The sequence below is a fragment of the Pithys albifrons genome, chromosome 5 (genome assembly GCF_047495875.1).
Source record: "Pithys albifrons albifrons isolate INPA30051 chromosome 5, PitAlb_v1, whole genome shotgun sequence".
Lineage (NCBI taxonomy): Eukaryota > Metazoa > Chordata > Aves > Passeriformes > Thamnophilidae > Pithys > Pithys albifrons.
In genome coordinates this window covers 70239240-70257234 of record NC_092462.1, presented here as the reverse complement: position 1 = coordinate 70257234, position 17995 = coordinate 70239240, and the positions used below count along the sequence as shown (strand labels likewise).

At 44.2% G+C, this 17995-nt stretch overlaps 1 protein-coding gene across 2 annotated transcripts in view; it reads left to right on the top strand.

Moving 5' to 3' along the window:
• Nucleotides 1–248: 248 nt before the first annotated feature.
• Nucleotides 249–17995, top strand: part of REEP1 (receptor accessory protein 1) — a 67885-nt gene continuing 50138 nt past the window's right edge. For both annotated transcript variants that reach the window (XM_071555252.1, XM_071555251.1), the window contains exon 1: nucleotides 249–428. In XM_071555252.1, the coding sequence (XP_071411353.1) occupies nucleotides 397–428 (32 nt within the window). In that variant the 5' untranslated portion in view covers nucleotides 249–396. The remainder of the gene's footprint in view (nucleotides 429–17995) is intronic.

Below are 17995 nucleotides of genomic sequence, written 5' to 3'. Positions count from 1 at the left end.
CAGGGTTTCCCTCGTGTCCTGCTCGGCTTCAGGTGGTCCTGAAGCTCAGGCACACCTGCCGGTGCCACGGGTGGGGCACGGACTCCCCCGCACCCGACAGCTCCGCACGCCCGGGGCTCTCCCGCTGGGGCGTCCGGCGGGACCGGGGAGCTTGGGGGGCTCCTCCTGCTCCTCCTCCTGCTGCCGGGGGGCGGCCGCGGGCCCTGCCCAGTGTGGGCGGCCGGGCCCGGCTGCGCGTTGGCTGCGGCGGCGCCGCCAGTGAGGCTGCGCTGAGACTGCGGGGCCGGATGGCCGAGCCGCCCGCCCCGCGCACTCGGGCGGCGGCCGGCGGCGGGCGAGCACACCGGGCGAGCCCTCCCTGCCGGGAGAGCCAGCCCTGCGGCACACGGCAGCGCCATGGTCTCATGGATCATCTCCAGGCTAGTGGTGTGAGTAGCTGCCGCTCGGCACCTGCGGCGTGGTGCCCGCATGTCCGTGTGTCTGTGTGTGTGTGTGTCTGTGTGCGGTGTCCGCGCCGCCGGTCCCGCTCGCCCCTGCTGTGGACACCGGGATAAATTTAGCAGGTTGTTGTCGAGGCAGGTGGGTCAGGCGGGATTTTCCAGCGTGGGAAGAGCAGCGAGGCGGTGGAGGGCAGAGTGCGGCCGTCTGTGCAGCGCAAGGTGACAGGGCAGGAGGAGCGCGGGGGACATCGCAGCGCACGGCTCGGGGTCAGCGCGGGGATGGAGCGCCCGCGCGTGGGAAAAGGGACACGGATTTGGGCAGCGGCGCTTTGTTACCGGGCTCGGCGCGGCTGGGGGCTCGCGAGGGGGCGTGGGAGAGGCGGCGGCCGCCGCTTTCTTCTCTCTGTTTTGCAAAAGAAATACCAAATATTCCTTTCCTCCTTGCAACCTGCTGCCCCCCCTCTCAAAAGACGGTGTCGATTTACCTTTAACCTATCAGCCTGGGAGGAGAAGCGTGTGGCTCTTTGCACTTGTCCTCCTACAGTTTTTACAAGGATGGAAGTGCTCTAGGTAGGAATACATGTAGATATTCCCTGAAAATTCTTCCCAGGCCACAGGGGATAACGGAGCAAGCTCTAGGTATATGATGCTTATCCCCCACCTGAGAAGAGGTTTAGTAAGAAAAGGGCATTTTTAATGGCACTAGGAAAATTCCTGGGGGAGGGGGATTACAGGCTTAAGATGGGGCAGCAGAATGGCTGATCTCCTTTCTGGAAACGTAGCAGGGCAGGGTTAGTATCTGAATCAGATAAAACATTTGCCAGTTTTCTGTGTCTTGTACCTCTATCTGCAGACTCAAGAGAACATCTGTTGTGCTCTTAAGTTATTGTGGAGGGTCTGGGAAGGCCTGTCACTTTCTTTGTCTGAAAGAAACGTGCCATGATGTTGCACCATCAGCATAGTTCCAGCATTGAAAAAGCATTTTCAAGGTCTCTTTTGCCATATGAGATGAAACATCAAAAGGAAAACTCACCTTGGTCTTAGCTAGCTCTCTGTATCATTAAGACATTGGGTGGCTGTCAGATATGAAGATTTTTGGGGACTCTAGAGTTGAATTTATCTGCTGGAGGTCTGTCATCTGGATTCAGCTGCAGCTGTTGCTAGCCATTACTGGGCTTGCACTTCCTTCTGGGAAAGCGTGTTAAATATTTAAAGGATTTAATTTAAACGGTATAACTTGTGCAGATATCTCTGCCAGCAATGTGAGATACAGCATGTATTGTCCAAGGCAGCTTGTCTTTCTTCTCTACTGGTCTAATTTTCACTTTGAAAAAACCCTGTCATGATGCAACCCACCTAATCCTCAAGAACAAAGAATGTCTACGCAGAGATGGTAGTTTAACTTACTTGTCTCAGAACATGCACATATACACGGGTGGTTTCATCTAAGACACATGGACCGGGTCAAAATCTGATAGGGATAGGACAGGGAGCAGTTGACCAGTCAGGTAATTAGCTGAGCACACAGACCTGCCCATTCTGTTCTTAAATAACATGTCATGTGATGAAATCAGCTGTGTAGAGGGCAGTACCAATTATTTGTTATACAACAATTCCAATAGCAAATAACAATTTGAATAAGCAGTGCAAATATTAATAATTTAGTAATCACAGTAGTAATTAGAAAAGAATTTTGCAAGGAAACCTAGGACAGGCAAAGCTTGGTCACCACTTCTCTTGCACAGCTTACTATACATCCATGCTTTAAGAGTATTTTGCCCCAGGAAATGCTTATTTGTTACAATCCCAGCAAGAAACTTGGACTCTGTAATTGCTAAGACACCGTTTGCTAGAGCTAACATTGCAAAGACAAAGAGGAAAGTATAAATAATTTTACATTCCATCAGATGCTGGAAACCCCAGGCTGCCTGATGTGGAACAGCCCTTCAGTCTGGTGCAGCAAGCCATGCAGATCTATCTGTGGAAAGGTTACCTTACATTTTCATCTTTTCAGCTCTCAGAGCATGTTCTGTTTCTAAAGGCAGTTTCATTCATGACTTCTACTGCCAAATGAAAAGGATGTTTATAGGAGAGCTTGTTGCTAGGGTTTTAGATGAGGACAGACAAGGACAGGCAGGTGGTTTAATTTCAGGCGATGAGCCAATTGATCCTGCATCCAAGGGGTATGTACATCCCAATACTCGCCAGGATACACCTGGCAGCACAACACAGACTTCCACCCATTCAGGTTAATTTAAGTGGATCACTGACTCCCTGGTGTACAGTGGTCTTCACGTTGGGATGATGACAAAGATTTAATCTGTGTAATCTGGTTTCCCCATCTCATTATGACTCACTAGTTCATCCATCAGTACAGATAGCCATGCTTTAAGTAGAATGGCCACCTGCTTGCATTTGTTCCCCCTGCTTTTGTGTATTTAGTTGTTTTTTTCATTGAATCTTGTTAGCTGATAAGGATTATGAGGAAAGTGCTGTGGTGTGGGTAGTCACACCATGAATATTGCTTTGTGCTCTGCTGATCTCCACAGGGGTTATGTCTGATATGACTCAGCTAATAGAAAGGACTTTAAAACAATAAGCAAACCTTTGCTTTGGCTCTTGGGTGCTTTGCTGCTTCTGCTGTCTTTGATTTGTTTGTTACTGGCTCTGTCCTAGCACTTTCTAGTTCTAAAATGTTGCTGAGGGAGAAGAGCCTGTGAACATTTTTCACCTGTTTCAGTGGGAAGTCAGGCAGTTTACTGCAAACCTCATTTCACCTTTAGTGTTTGGGCTTGGTATCCAGGGTGCTGGCTGGTTTTGTTCTGCCTGCAGAGCTGTGAGCTGGGAACCCCTAGAAGAGAAATGACAACTTCAGAGTGGCATCTCATACTGCCATAGCTGTGTATTATAAGTTGAAGTTTACTATTCAGAATCTGAACTAGGTACAGAACAAATGCAAAACAAAACAATAATGCTGTCCTTGGATATCTTTTTCCTGTAAGAGCTCATTGTCATTCTGTTTCGGTCCCAGGTCTTTTTTTTTTCCACTCACCTCAATGAAAACAAAATCAGAATGTTTTTTCCTCATGGTAGTGGATTACAGATGACTTTTCTACCAAGGATCACTGTAATTGCAATTGTTGCAGCTTGGAGTTACTTTTTCCTATGTCTCTCACAATAACTGGAACGGGATAACATTATTATTTGTGGGTTAATTACAGCTCTTTTTTTATTCATCATCTCTGAGTACATCTCAAAGGACATCCTGGAGCACCTGAATGTCAGTCTCCTCATCTGTGGAGTGTAATGAAGTGTGCTGAATTGTCTTCCCTGAGACCGACCAGAAGGGACCAGTGGCATGTCCTACCATCTACAGTTTACTGTTTTTCTTTTCAAAGGAGATTCTATTTGATTCAAGTGGTAGAGGCCTCTCTAGGAGAAGGACTTGGGGTCTGTCTTAGTTATTGCTGTCCAGTTCAGCTACAGTGCACAGCACTGGCAATCCTGGGTGCTTACTAGTCTGCTCTGCCTTTTGGCTGTTTTCTACAGGTATTTTGGAGATATAAGTGGTGCACATAAATGCAGCCTGTTGTATTGGCACATAAATCCTGTCCTCTCTTAGAAACATGGAACTTGGGTTTTGTGCTTGAGATCATGCAGAACGGAAATACAGGTTTTGGCTCAGATTCTGAAAGTCAGGCACATCACACTGCCTGCTGAAAGCCTTCTGGAACATGTGTCAGAGAAAGGAGCTGTCAGTAGAAATGAGGTTGGATGAGACAGATCATCTGTAGTTGAGATGATGCTGTGTGACTTAAGCATTTGAATTCCTGCTGTGAGAAGCTTAGAAGTGCATTGCAAGTTACTATAAAACAGTTAAATATGTTCTTCATGGTGAAACCCCACAGCCTTAATTATGTTTTTTTTTTCCTGTATTAGTTTCCTTTTAAATCAATATATCAGTATTGGCCTGTCTGATCTCTTAGGTTTGATGTGAAAGAGGATGGCAGCCTCAGACATATTCACTGGGAATTCCTAGTCTTGTGTGGAATTAACAGGGATTTGGGAACCTCTCAGAGGCATCCTTTCTTCCGACTGTCCCTGGAAGTGGGTAGGTCTGAACAAAATCAAAGAGGAACCAAAGAGTTCTTTAGACTGATGAGTGAAATTTCCTTCCCTGACACAATCTGTCAACTTTCTTGGTTACTGTGATGCCGTTTTAGCAAGGCTGTGTGAGATTGGCCACCCCCATCCTCAGCTGGTGTCAATCCATAGTGCTACTGAGTCAGGTATAGATTTAGTCTTTACATCAGTAAGGAATTTCCATTTTAGAGAAACTTAGCAGATCCTTCCTCCTCCTGCTTTTCACGTGTATGGGAAGCCTGAAGAAATTTATGAATGAAACAAAATCTGAAAAGTTGTATCACAGATGTTATCTGATGGTAGAAAATGATAACTTGCATCTTTTGTATGACAGGCAGAGGCAGGATCCACTCAAGCAGGCAAGGGCTGCTCTCATGAATGCATAGCACAGCCGCAAGCTGTTGGTTATTGGAATGTCAGCATTGGTGTTTCAGTTGATAGATATCATGTATGTGAAGGGCCTTTCTTCACACTCTGCTTTATTTACTTGATGGTGGCAGGTGATGTGAAGGATTCAGGTATTCGTTGCTCTGTAAGGGCCTCACACCAACAATGTGAAGTTATCTGAAAATACAACAAAGGACCCAAAGTGTAGCTTGAGCTCTCGGATGTGGGATGAGTTTGCAGTAGACTCAGGTGCTGGGAAGTGTGAAGGGCAGACCACATGTCATACCTGCAGAGTTTGCTAAGAAAGTTTGCCTATACAAGAGGTGGTGTAATCCCCCCAAAAGCAGATGCTGCAGCCTTGCACTGCTGTTGTCCTTCACGAGAAGAGCACGTGGTCTCTGTGGCTGCCATCCCCTATGAGCATCTCTGCTGCAGCCCCGGCTCTGCTGGGAGGCAGAACCTGTTGGTGATGGTAAAGGACAGAGGAGCGCCCAGTGCAGGTGCAACATTTGCTGTGTCCTTGATGTGAGATGTGAATGTGTGATCACACTGCAGGGGACAGCACTGTCTCTGCTCTGGCAGCCCTGACCCAGATTTCCCTGCCCAAGCACAGATGTGCTGGAAATGCTCCTGGCCCCAGTGGGGAATGTTTTCGTGTGTGCTCATCACAGATCTTGCTGGTCCTGGTGTGGTAAGGAAGGACATTCTACCAAACTGAGTCGTGGAATATAGCCAAGGGGCTTGGTCTTTGCAGCTGCCATTGTACATTGTTTTGCCCTTGTGGGACCCTTTCCATTCACTGTATTAAGGCACTTAATTTAGTGTTGGGTCATTAAAATGATTTTTACTGCCATTGTACTGGTAAGTGTGCTCTGTGGCACGGGGAGATCAAGGTATGTGTCCAGTATTCCACAGAAAACCTGCAGTAACAGGTAATATGTTTCCTCCAGGCTCTTTGATCAATAAATGAATAAAAGTGAGTCTGATGAAGGGAATTGGAGGACGTGTTTGCAGTTTGTTTTATGGATTTGTGATGGGTGAGAGGAATAGAGCAAAATTACAGACTTAAACATATGGTACCTGAAGCAGTTAAACAGCCAAAGGCTGAAATATTTTGAATAATGACCTTTCCCTTTCAGATCCTCAGTGTCACAGACAGTAGGATGCAACAGCCAGACTGCCTAATTCAGACTACTAAGTCAGGCATTACACTGCTTATAAGTGGTTTCCTAGTCCCCGCGGGGAGATTTATATCCAAGGTACTCAACCTGTGGTCCACAGATGACTGACTGTCCACAAAACATCAGACAGTCCACAGAAATGTTTCAGCTCCAAAACAGAAATCCTCATACAGGCAATTAAATACTAAGCTATTTAAACAGAAAATACTAATTTTTACTTTATTTTTTGGTTACAAGGTTTGTAATTATGTCTACTGAATTACAGTTTTATAAAGTACTAGTATTTCTACTTTTTACCAATTCCACGTGGCTTATTATTTATCATCTCTCCTTAAGCAACAGTGGGATATAAAATGAGCTGTGTGTTTCTTTTAAAGGTTTGGGTGGTCCAGTGGTTAGGAAAGACTGTTAAACATCCTTCTGTGCTGTTACTGCAGTTGAGAGGGAATCTGGCACCTCCGAGGACTTTCCATTAGAGGAGGCAGTGCATTGTGTAGGGAGCTGTTGGGTCAAAAGGAAATGCTTGGTGTGATTTGGATAAAGGAGGACATAAAATCATGGCTTGTGCTTGAGCAGTTCCTTGTGAGTACTGAGCACTGTATTTGCCTTTCTGCTTGCATGCTCTCAGCAGACAGGGCTCCTATCTTGGGACCTTTAAGGCTAATCAAAAAGGTAGATGCAGACCTGAGTGCTGCAGAAGTACTGGCTACTTTGAATTGCTGTAGAACCTTTGCATGTCAAAATTCCTTCCATGTCCTCATTAGGTAGCAAGGATACAACTCTGGATTTCCTTTTGTTCACTTGTCCCCTGACTTGATCAGGGCCACTCAGATTTCAGGTAGGTCTTTTGAGGTGAAATGGCTGATGGAGGGATGCATCCATGTAACTGGGCTCTTTGCAAGCAAAACACTCATGTGGCAAAATCTCACTTAAAACACCCATGTTGTTGAAGTTAATCATGTGCTGCCTTTTTTGCAAGGCAAGATGCCACGTACTTTTGCTATCACTGGTATGCTACGTAGATTGCAAACTCTTTCGGGCAGCAAGTCTCAGTATTTTTTATTTTACACCACCTAAACAACGGGGGTTAGTCTCTAGTTGGTTCTCCTGAGTTCTGGAGAAATAGAAAAATAAATAAGGTATGAATACATGCAACTCTGCCTTCTTAGGTGAATCATTTATGATCCTGTGCTCCGTGGTTATACTTCTGTGTCACAATGACTGGTACGTGTGTTCGTGCTCTGTTTTGGCGTTTCACACGTGTAGTAAGACAAGATTCCTGCTCTGAGGAGCTCCTGGTTTAAATGGATGAAATACAGGCAAAACAGATGGTGAGCAGAGTGGTGAGAATGAGCTAGAAGAAGTGACAAAATGAAAACTGTGTTTTATCTTCCCATGACTTGTGTGCTTTTGAAGAGAAGGGCTGAGATAACAGGACACGCCTGCTCATTCCACAGGCAGGACTTGGCAAGACACTCCAGACCCGGAATGCCATTCCAGAGCTAGAAACATGAGTGGTACTTTCCCAAGCTTTGTACACAGAACCACTCCATCTTTTGATATGAGCCTCAGAATAGGCATAGCTCTTCAGCAGAATACCCTCCTTTTTGTTTTTTGTAGACATATTTTTCAAGAGAAGGGGAGTACAAGGGATTTTTAATTTGCTGTGGGTGGTAAAGCAGCGACCTGCAGGCTGGTAAAAGCAGTCACAGAGCCAGAAGAAGGGCATAGATGGCACCGAAGAAGGAGAGAAGCTGGTTGTACAGTAAGTAGAAATGAAGAGCAAGGATTGTGTTTCAGAAAGGATGCACATTTATATGGAGGCAGAGAGTTGGATGTCAGGTTGGAGATCTACTCTTGGCAGTGACAGGGCAGGACAGCTGGTGTCATGCTTAGGAAAGGCTTGTTTCTTCAAAGGCCACTTGCTGTGTCCCTTACTGCTAATGCACTGATTGCTATTAAATAAACATCCAGTTTCAAAGAAGGAATCAATCACTGGGTTAATAAAGCTGCAGTCTCTCTCCCCTTTTTCTCTCATGGAGCCTGTGGTAATACTTTGCTTTCCAAAGTGGCAGTTTTTACAGGACAGCAAAACCAGTACTGAAGAACCTATTTGTGAGGAGCTGCACAGAATGCCCCTCATGTCTGGAATTTTGTGCCTTTTTGGACAGGTCCCAGGGATGCCAGGGCAATGTGTGTAGCCTGTCTGTAAGTCTACCAGGCAATTCAGTGCCATGATCATCAATGAACAGTTGCAGCTCCTACACAGGAAACACTTCTGTTGAGTTCATGCTGCTGCTTCCTTTCATTCAGCTCAGTTGAGCTCATTTATTCTCTTTCTTGCTTCCAGCCTCTAAGTTAGTGCTTTTAGAGGAAAGCCAAAAACTTACAGGCATTTCTTGCCTCATGTTTTGGAGAGAGGCTTATGACCAATAACCAACCTCACATGAGGAAAGAGCTTGTGCTGCAGGTTTTGTGGGAGAACACCAAGAGCCTGGATTCAGCAGGTCTGTTAATTCCCCTGTGGGAAGAGGGCAAGTTTCTTAATTTGGTACCTGTAAAGTAGTCTTAGTGATAACCTCTATCCATCTAAGCTACCAGTTGGGCTTTACATGTGATAGACCCTGATGCAGGCATGAGGCACACTCTGGAGTGTCATTGGAGGGGTAATGTAAATATGAATTTTGAGCTGAAATTTCCAAGCCAATGGTCAAAAGTCCAGGGGTGCTGTGGGATGTTTTACATAGATGAGCCTCATTTGTGGCAGAGCTCTCCTGACTGTCAGTCTCTGAGGAGCAGTCGTGGAGGAGTAAAAGTAGGAACCTTGGATGCTGTTTCAAGAGCACTCTTCCGGGGAGGATAGATGGGAAGCAGCTGGTGAAGGTAAAGAGCAGAGCCTTTACAGGAAGAGTACATTATCTGGTCATCACAATATTTCATAATCACCTTTGTCTTGATGTCTTCAGCACAAATGATCTGACATTTGCTGTGAGCACTGGGGAGAGCAGCTTGCCCAGGGCTGGAGGTCACATCAACCAGCCCTAGCGGTGCAGTTGCTGTTCTGCCTGAGGCAGTTCCCACAGGATTTTTCTGGGCCATGCTCTGTCTTAGGCCCTTCTGTGGATGAGCACTTTGAGGTTCTTGAACCTCATCCTGCTTCTGAATGGGTTCTGCTTATCCTGCTGCCTCTTCTGGTCAGGATGTGGGAGAGCATGTTCTCTGCATATCTAAACTTAGACCCATGAGCCATCCATACTATGTGACCCACAAGAAACCATCCTCAGTGTTAAATCAGCCTGAATAACACCGTCTGGCTCCTCAAATCTACCTGCAGAACTCATGGTGACATGTGAAGGAAAGAGACAAATGCTGGAGCTGCCCTGAGGCTCAAAGGCTTTGGGTTTAGTCACATATTTAATGGGAAAAGGTTGATGGTTTGACTGGAAAATGAGCACAAGACAGGTGGTTGTACAGAAATAAGTTGATGGTCAGTGTTTAGATTCCACTGAACATGTCCCTCTGCAAAAAAAGCCCACTATCCTAGCTGGTATTTTTGCTGGAAATCGCAGCAGAGGGACCAGGAGCATGATGGACACAGGCACTGAGACTTTCCCCCTTCCAGATGATCCATCTAGGTCTGAGGTGAAGCTCATTGACAGGGTATCTTGGAGGCTGTTTGCATTTTCCCTGGCTTAATTGTACCTGTTTTGCAGCTGAACAAAGGACTCTGCTTTCCAGGTTTATTGTTTTCATTCTGCTCATAAGAATTTCTGTCAAAGCAGAAAGATGTTGCTGTTTAGAAAGAACATTAATAATTAAATTGAGATAGTCCAGGGAATATACCCCATAAGACTGGGTTTGTTGAATTTAAGTAGATCATAATGATTTCCATGGCAACACACTCTGCTGTCCTATATACAGAAAGGGTCTTTCTCATAGGATCAGATGCAGAGAGGAAGCTGTTATTTAAAACATACCTTAAAAACACAGACACTGAAGAGAGAGTAAATGGTTTCCTGCATGAACGTTGTAGGAATTTTCTCATCCTTGTTATACTGTGCTCACCTCTTTTCATAGCTGTCAGAGTGCAATCAGTCAAACCAATCCCCTGCTGGCTCTAATGATTCAGGGAGAAACCGGGTCTAATGATCTTTCTCAGGATATCATCTGTCTCATACATATATCCATATATAGATATATATATATAGCTATAACTGTCATGAGTCTGTAACATAGACTGCTGTGGTCACCTGAACACTTTAAGATAATTGACGAACCATTCACTTAGAAGATTTGGAGAGTCTTTGATCCATCAGGAATTGCTACAACTCTTTATCTTTAGTCTAGCAATCAAATTTTAAGTGTATCATTTTATGTGCTCAGAAAAGCCTTACAGGCACATGATCAGAGTTACAGAATCCTTGTGAAATGAAGTGTGATTATCCAAACAGAAAAGATGGAATTCAATAGAAAACTTCTTGACGTAACCTTCTAACAAAACCCCCACAGTGTATGAGGGGGGAAAAAATAAGTTCATGTCTTGAAGAATCACAGCTTCTCTGTTTTACCCATAGAAGTAGCCTAAGTGGTGCATTGCCAAATTTTAGTGAGAACTGCCACAAATATTCCCACTCCTGCCTTGTGGTAAACCTGAAGAATCAAGGCTGGATGATTTGCAGACAGCAATAAGCAGCTGAAAAATGCTGGTTCAGTGCAAATCTCGATCATTTTCTCATCCCCAAGGCTATACCAGAGCTCCAAGTTTTGTCAACTGGTGCATCTCTGCTGAAGTCAGTGAGTGGTGTAAATTCACCCTGGTCAGAATCCCAGAGTTGTGTTTGTATCTCAAAACGGTGAGAGCCTTTTAGAGGGTTCCAGCTGGATCCTAGAAAATTGAATGTTACAGACAGAAGTTGGTTTGTTCAATAGAGGACTTCTGCCCTTTATGAGCCTCAAGTTAAACTGCCTTTTGAGTGGTGACAGATGGAGAATAGAGGGCTCTGAAAAGCATAATTGTGTCGGGACAGTTATTTAATCCTTTTCTTTTAGTACTGGGATGTCATCACTAGATAGGAACGTGGCTTTACCTGTACTTCAGCAGCCCAAACCAATCGAATGGGCTGTCCCAAAGCCTGTGACCAAGACACCTCTGACCTCAGCTTTGGAGCTCTGCTGAGCTTCACCCTTGAGCTTTTCTTCAGCAAGTGTTAATACCCACTGAAAGCTGAGGATGAAGAGCGTGACCATCTCCTCTTTAGATTCAATCTAAAGAATCCTAATGCCATATTGCACCCTAGCACATATATTTTTAAAGCTGTTTTAATCATATCAGGCAGAAAGAAACTGTAATCTCTCGCACTTCGTACCTGTGCCCTTCTGTGGAGCTCTGTTACAGGAGGTGCTGGGTAACCATGGCCTGCTCTTAGCTCACAGCCCTGATCCTGGCTGTCTTAAATCAGTCCTGCTTTGCAGCCTTTCCAGACCTGGGAATCCCGAGGGCTCACTGACAGCCATTTCCAGGGCCCGAGGGGATGTGACACACATGATTGATGATACAGACCCTGTGCGTGTTCCTACAGATCATTCCTGGATCACTGCAGAATGAGACCAAACAGCCAGTGAAAGATCTTGCCTGCTGTCCATGAGGCAGAATGTTCATATTAAGTATATAAATAGTATGCCAGATTTTGCATGGTACTTGAACGATTCTGCTTTCTGGATAGTTTGTGGTAATTCATACTTAATCTCATGTAAACCCATTCTGTAAAAACACCCTCCCACCCTCAAGGATTTACTTATAAATTAGATTTTTTTTTAAATCTCTGATATAGTGTGTCCTCAGGTTTTTACCCTCAGATGTGCAATACAGCCACTGGAATAGCTCAGCATTCTTTTTCAATTATTATTCTGCTGAGGTTTGCAGATACTTGGCTGTAACAAATCAGGTCCCTATTCAAACACTATTGTAATTTACGTTTAATCTTGTAACCAAGAAACCTCACTCTGGGCAGTCAGTCCATAAATGGGGGAGGTCTGTGTAAACCCAGTTATCCAGACATGTTTTATACAGATTCATGTTGTGTTTGATACAGTTTAACCATTTAATTTCAAAATAGCAGTGCTTTGTTTCTGGAGAGTGGCACTTGCAGTACCACCATCCTTCCATGTGAATCTTCTTGCCCAGGAAGGAGAACAAACACTGAACTGTGGCATTTGAACCAGCAGTATTAATGAATAAGAAATGATGGAAAAGCATACATAAGATAGCAGGCAGTGTGGGTGTTCCCACAAAAAGTACAAGCTGCCTTCTGAAGCAGCTGCTTACTGAAAAATCTCTGTGCAGGTCCTAGAAGCATTAGCTGTTGTCCCCTTTGCTTTCCTCTCAGGTTATTTCTGTGAAGTCTCCATCTGGCTCCTTAGCCTCAGTTTATGTTTTATTTGATATTTTGAGTAGTTGCCAGCTGCAAGGTATATGTGTGAGAGAAGGTGAGAATGGAAAAGAGGTGAAGTCACTAAGCCAAAAGAAAGAGGAGAGGCAAAGCCTTTACTGCTCAGAATCTTGCAATGCACTGGCTTCTTATCCAAGCCTGAAACAAAGTGGTATTCCTCATGGTGTAGGAATGGAGGTGTGTCTCTGTCACAGGCTTTGATCTGCATTTGCATTTGGGGAAATGCAGAATAGAAGAGAATGCCGTGGCTTATCCCCTTTTCTCTCTAATGCTCTCAGCCAAAGCCTGAAATTCACAGAAATATGAGAAGTCTGGGAGAGATCAAAATTGAATGCAAATGGGAAAACAGCATCCTCTGTCAGGAGGAGGATTGAGTATCTGGGTAGCAATGCTGCTGTCTGTAGGCTTTAAAATAACTGAGTCAAACCCTTCATCTCTTCACCAAATTGTGAAACTCGATTTTAAATCCCAGATTTTATAATATTGCATATATCGCATTTATCTGTGGGTATCAGATCCTTTGATTTGTACTCCAAACCTGCAAGGTTGTTTGCCTGCTCTTTTCTGAGAAACCATTGTCTGATACTTTATTCTGAATGGAGATGTTCCCCTAATAGCTTCCAAGAAATCACCTGATGAGATTAAACGAACAAATGTGGAATTGGCAGTAGTGCCTTGCTAAGCTGTGCTCACAGTGAGATCGTCTCAGTGTGATGGTGGAGGTGGCAAAGGCTGGCACACAGGCAGAGCCTGGAAACTGAGACTTCTTCCAGATCTTGTGCTGGCTCTGCCTGGGCTCTGACCAAACTGCTGCTTTACAGTGGTGAAAGCCATTTATCTGCCATCATGGTCAATGAAACCTGTAGGTATTTGTAATCTCAGGTTTTCTCTGGAGATTTTTACCATAGGAATTTATCTATTCCAAATATATAATTTCCAGATGTCATTGTGAGGCTCTCAGTGTGAAGTGTGTGAGATGTTTCCGTAGATACCTGTCCTTACTCTTCATTCTCTCCTGCACTTCAGGTAATAGCTGGTTGTTAAAAAACATAATGCAGGACAATAGTAGTTGTGCTATGAAAATTGGTGGAAGTGGAAGGAAAACCCCTTGCTCTTTAGTTAAAGACACTAACTTCACTTACTAGAACACTACAGGGACTGAATTTTAGAGCCTTTAGTGCAACAGGAAAGTGTTTAGCCTGTTAAGTTTCAGAGAAAACCTATGGTAAGATTGGGAATTATCAGATATTAAAAGCTGGTCAAGAAATACAAACCTGGAGATACCTAATGAGATAAAATGATTTAGGAGCAGCAGGGAAGGAACTGTCTTTCTGTAGCAGAAATATATTCAGTTGTAGAATGAATCATGATGTAGGAAAGTTAAATAGATGTAAATAGATTCCAAAGCTCAGAACAGAATCCTTGCATTTTAAGAAACAAACCAGAGTGGTTAAGGAAGTGTGTCTAAATTCCAATATTTCTGTCCTGATATATATACACTTGTACATATAAACTCTTCATTGAGCAAAACCAAAGATATCTGAGAATGCTCTGTACAGATTGCACAAGTTAAATCTGTCACATGCACCTGCAAAGTGAATTACAGGTCAGAAATGTTTAACTTGGGCTGTGGTTCTAAGGCAGTGTGCAAGTGTTACTGAGGGAATGGCATGAATTTTGGAGGCTGTGCAACTGCATCTCCTCCTGGGAGTACATTAGTCCACCCACACTGTGTGCTGGTGTGGTCTGAACCAGAAACAGAAGCGATACCCTCCCAACCCCAGCAAGTTAAGGGCACAACAGATGCAGCTTTTGTGTATCAGCACTGCCTGATGGATGTCCAACCAGGAGAACACTCAGCTGGGCCCATGAGGAACCAAAATGTACACTGGGGATGTGAGAACTCAACTATTTCACAAAGGATTGAAGAGAACTAATTGAGCGTGGAATGACACAGAGACGTGCTCGTGTTTCTGTGCCTGGGGTCCTGCTATGCACTCAGCTATAGCCCTGAAAAGCCTCTTCGAATTAGTAGGTCAGAGAAATTAAAGCTTCCTGAACACTGGAGTGTGTATTTGTTGTGTTACTAAATAGATCAGCCCTTTGAAAGTGCTGAATATAACTCTTCTTAGGATGTTTCATTTAATCTTTCTTCATTTAACCTGAAAATAGAATTCACCAACTTCTAAAGGATGAATTTAGGGGCTCTGATGGAGACTGTCATTTAAGAAAGCCTTTTAAATCCATTTTAGCTTGATCAAGGCTTTGCTGGACGTGGTAGCCTCTGATCCTTCTAAAAATGATTATAGCATGACTATTAGCCATGTATTGGTAATTTGCTTTCCCTGTGAGTTTCAGAGCTCCAGCAGAAGAAGGGACGTGTCATTTTAACTCCAGATATGTACCGTGGGTTATGGTGTTTGGCATAGAAGTAAATAAGCTGATAATGACCTCCCTACTAGTGGCTTTATATAAGAAAAGATCATTCAACAGCATTACCATAAAACCATTATATTAAATTGCACAGTTAATGACACAAAGCCTTACACTGTGAGTATGTGGCTGTAGAGATAAGGCAGATCTAGCTGTTCTTCAAGCTCACCAACAAGGGCTGAGCAAGAGACTCAAAGCAGTGTTTGTAAATATTCATTTCATCTCCTTACCCCTTTTTTTTGAAACTCTCTGCTAGCAGCAACTTGGTCCATGTTAAGTCACAGAGTTAAAACAATGTGGTGCTGTTCTTCACATGCTTCCCTTAGTTTGGTATTCCCCAGCTTATCTCCTTGGGGACAGCCCCACATGGAAAGGAAAGGGTGTGGTGTGGCTGAGCAAGAGGGTCCTCCAAGCAGCAAGGAAGAGTCCTCTCATCATTTCAGAGTGAATGGTACAGTGTTGTTCTTCTCCAGTTCAACACAGGGATGGTTTAATAAGAAGGTTTTCCAGCAAGTTGAGGAAAGTGATTGTTTCCCCCCGCTTGGAAAGTGTGAGGGAGCTTCTGGCTGGAGTAGTGTGTGCCATTTGGGCTTCCCTAGTATGAGGGCACTGGCCAAGTACAGTGAGTCCAGTGGAAGAGGACTGGAGCACATGGTGCTCCAGGAGAGGTGAGTGGGTTGTTTGTTCATCCTGAACAAGAGATGGTGAAGGGGAGATGTCATTGCTGTCTTCAAAAATGTGGTGGGTTGGTACAGAGGAGACAGAGCCAGGCTTTTTGCGGAAGCACACAACAAAAAAGGTGAGAGGCAATGGAAATGAGTTGCAGCAAAGGAAATTCTGTTTAAATATAAAGAAAAAATCTTCAAAGAGGGTAAGCAAACACTGGAACAGGAGTCCAGGAGATACTGAAAATTTGATCCGACAGGACCTGGGCCAACCGGATGGAATCTCATAGTTACTCCTATTTTGGATTAAAGTCTCATAGTGACCACTTCCTACCGAAATTATTGTGATTGTAGTGTAAAGGACACATTTGTATGTCTTACAGTATGTTGACCATTCTTCCACTTGACAGTTTCCAGCGGCACTCTAAATGCTCTCTGTCACATGGGTTTTGCTCTTTGTCTTCTCAGATGGGAGAGTGTGGGGAAGAAAGGTGTTTACAGTGGTTTGGTTTAGTGTTGATGGGCTTTTTAAATATCTCACCTGCTGTTCATTGATACAGGAGAAAATGGCCTCACAGTTTACCTCTGGCAGGGCATTGGTGCTGCTCCTTAGTTCCTGGGAGAGCCTGTTCCTCCAGAGTCAGCCCTGGAGGCAGTGCTGTTCTCTCCAGTGAGCGCTATTGATGAGGCTCCGTGGAAACCCAGCAGCCAAAGTGCTGGCTGTCCCCTGTGTTTCTCAGGAGGGTCAGTAGGTGTTTTACATGGTGACCATTGTGGGTGAGTATGTGAAGGAGCAAGAAGTGAGATGACAGTAAGCAGGCTGGCAGTGTACTGTCATTTTGGTGTGCTTTTTGTTTCCTATGTGAGCCCTAGTCCACTGTGTGCCTGTGCATCCCATAATGAGTCTCATAGCCCTGTACTAACCACCCCCAGTCTGTGGAGTGCTCTGGAAAGTCTCTCCCATTAACTTGCCCTGGTGGGTGCCAGCCCCACAGGACTGGGACAGCCCCAAGAGGTGCCTCATCAGTGTATTATTTAGGCTCCTCTCCCTGCTGTTTTTTACCGCTTCTACTAACACCATGGTTTAGGATTAGCCACTAAATGGCCATTTTTCTTCTAATTTATTTTAATTAGAAAGAAATAATTTTACTGTAGTTGAAGCTGAGTTTAGAGGTGTAGTCAGCAGTTCTGACTGATTATTCATTAGTGATCTGTGCCTTCAGTACAGAGGCTTGTTTCCCTCTGATTCCCTTTCCTTTATGTCTGGGTTAGACTGGAGGCTGGTCAGTATCAGTTCAGCTCCAGCTGGAGCTCTCTCCTTCTGTGTTTATCTCAGTTGCACCATGCATTTCATTACAATGCTCTTATTAGCTGTATAAAATGGAGGGATTAAAAAGGATGAATGAAATGAGAAAAGACCCTGGAGGAAAGAACTCTCTTAAATTCACACTTGGAAATCCTTGAGAGAGAAAAGACTAGAGAGAAAAGACTAGAAGTCTCTGTTTTTCAAACTGTATGACAGTGTCTCATTTTATTTTCTTTTAAAAAATACTTATGCAGGTCCTAGGAAGAAAGCAGGTGCCCAGCCCCTCCCTGAAATGTTTCTAGTACCCAGAAGAAATACCAGTCTGTGTCTGTGGGCCAGAAAGGGAAACGTGGTTTGCCTGGCCCATGAACTCCCGGCAATGTCGCAGCTGTTATATTTAGCATGTGACATTGATACCTCTGCTAACCACAGCATGAAGATGGCCTGAATATTCTGAAATTACCTGTAGAAGTCTTGCCGTAGGTTTTCTAAACCCTTGCTTTAAAACGAGTTGAAAACTGGGCACTGTTCATGTCCCTGTATAATTGTAGTATGTCTCACTGTCTTATAATTTAAAATAGACATAAGCCAAAAAGAAGTAGAAAAAACTCAGAAATCAGTAGTAGTGCCATCAGCTTTTATACTGAAGTCAATAATATTTATACTTTGAAATCCTTCTTTGAAATGTGTTATCCAAATGATAAGAAATGTTTTAAAGGTGGATATGGGGTTTTGTTTGTTTGTTTCCTTAACTAGGAGGTAGGTATTAGCTCTGGAACGTAGAGCTTACAACTGAGTTGGGTCCCAGGTGTTTCAGTGTGGCTGTTCCTTCCAAATGTTTGATGTTCTGGTTTTTCTGGTTAGTGTTCTGGAGTCCTCAGAGATGTAAGCAAGTCAGTACCTGATGGAAGGAGTTACACTGCTTATTGTTAATTTACCAGCATCCACAATCCCCAGGATTCTACTGGGAGGTGTCCCTGCCCATGGCAGC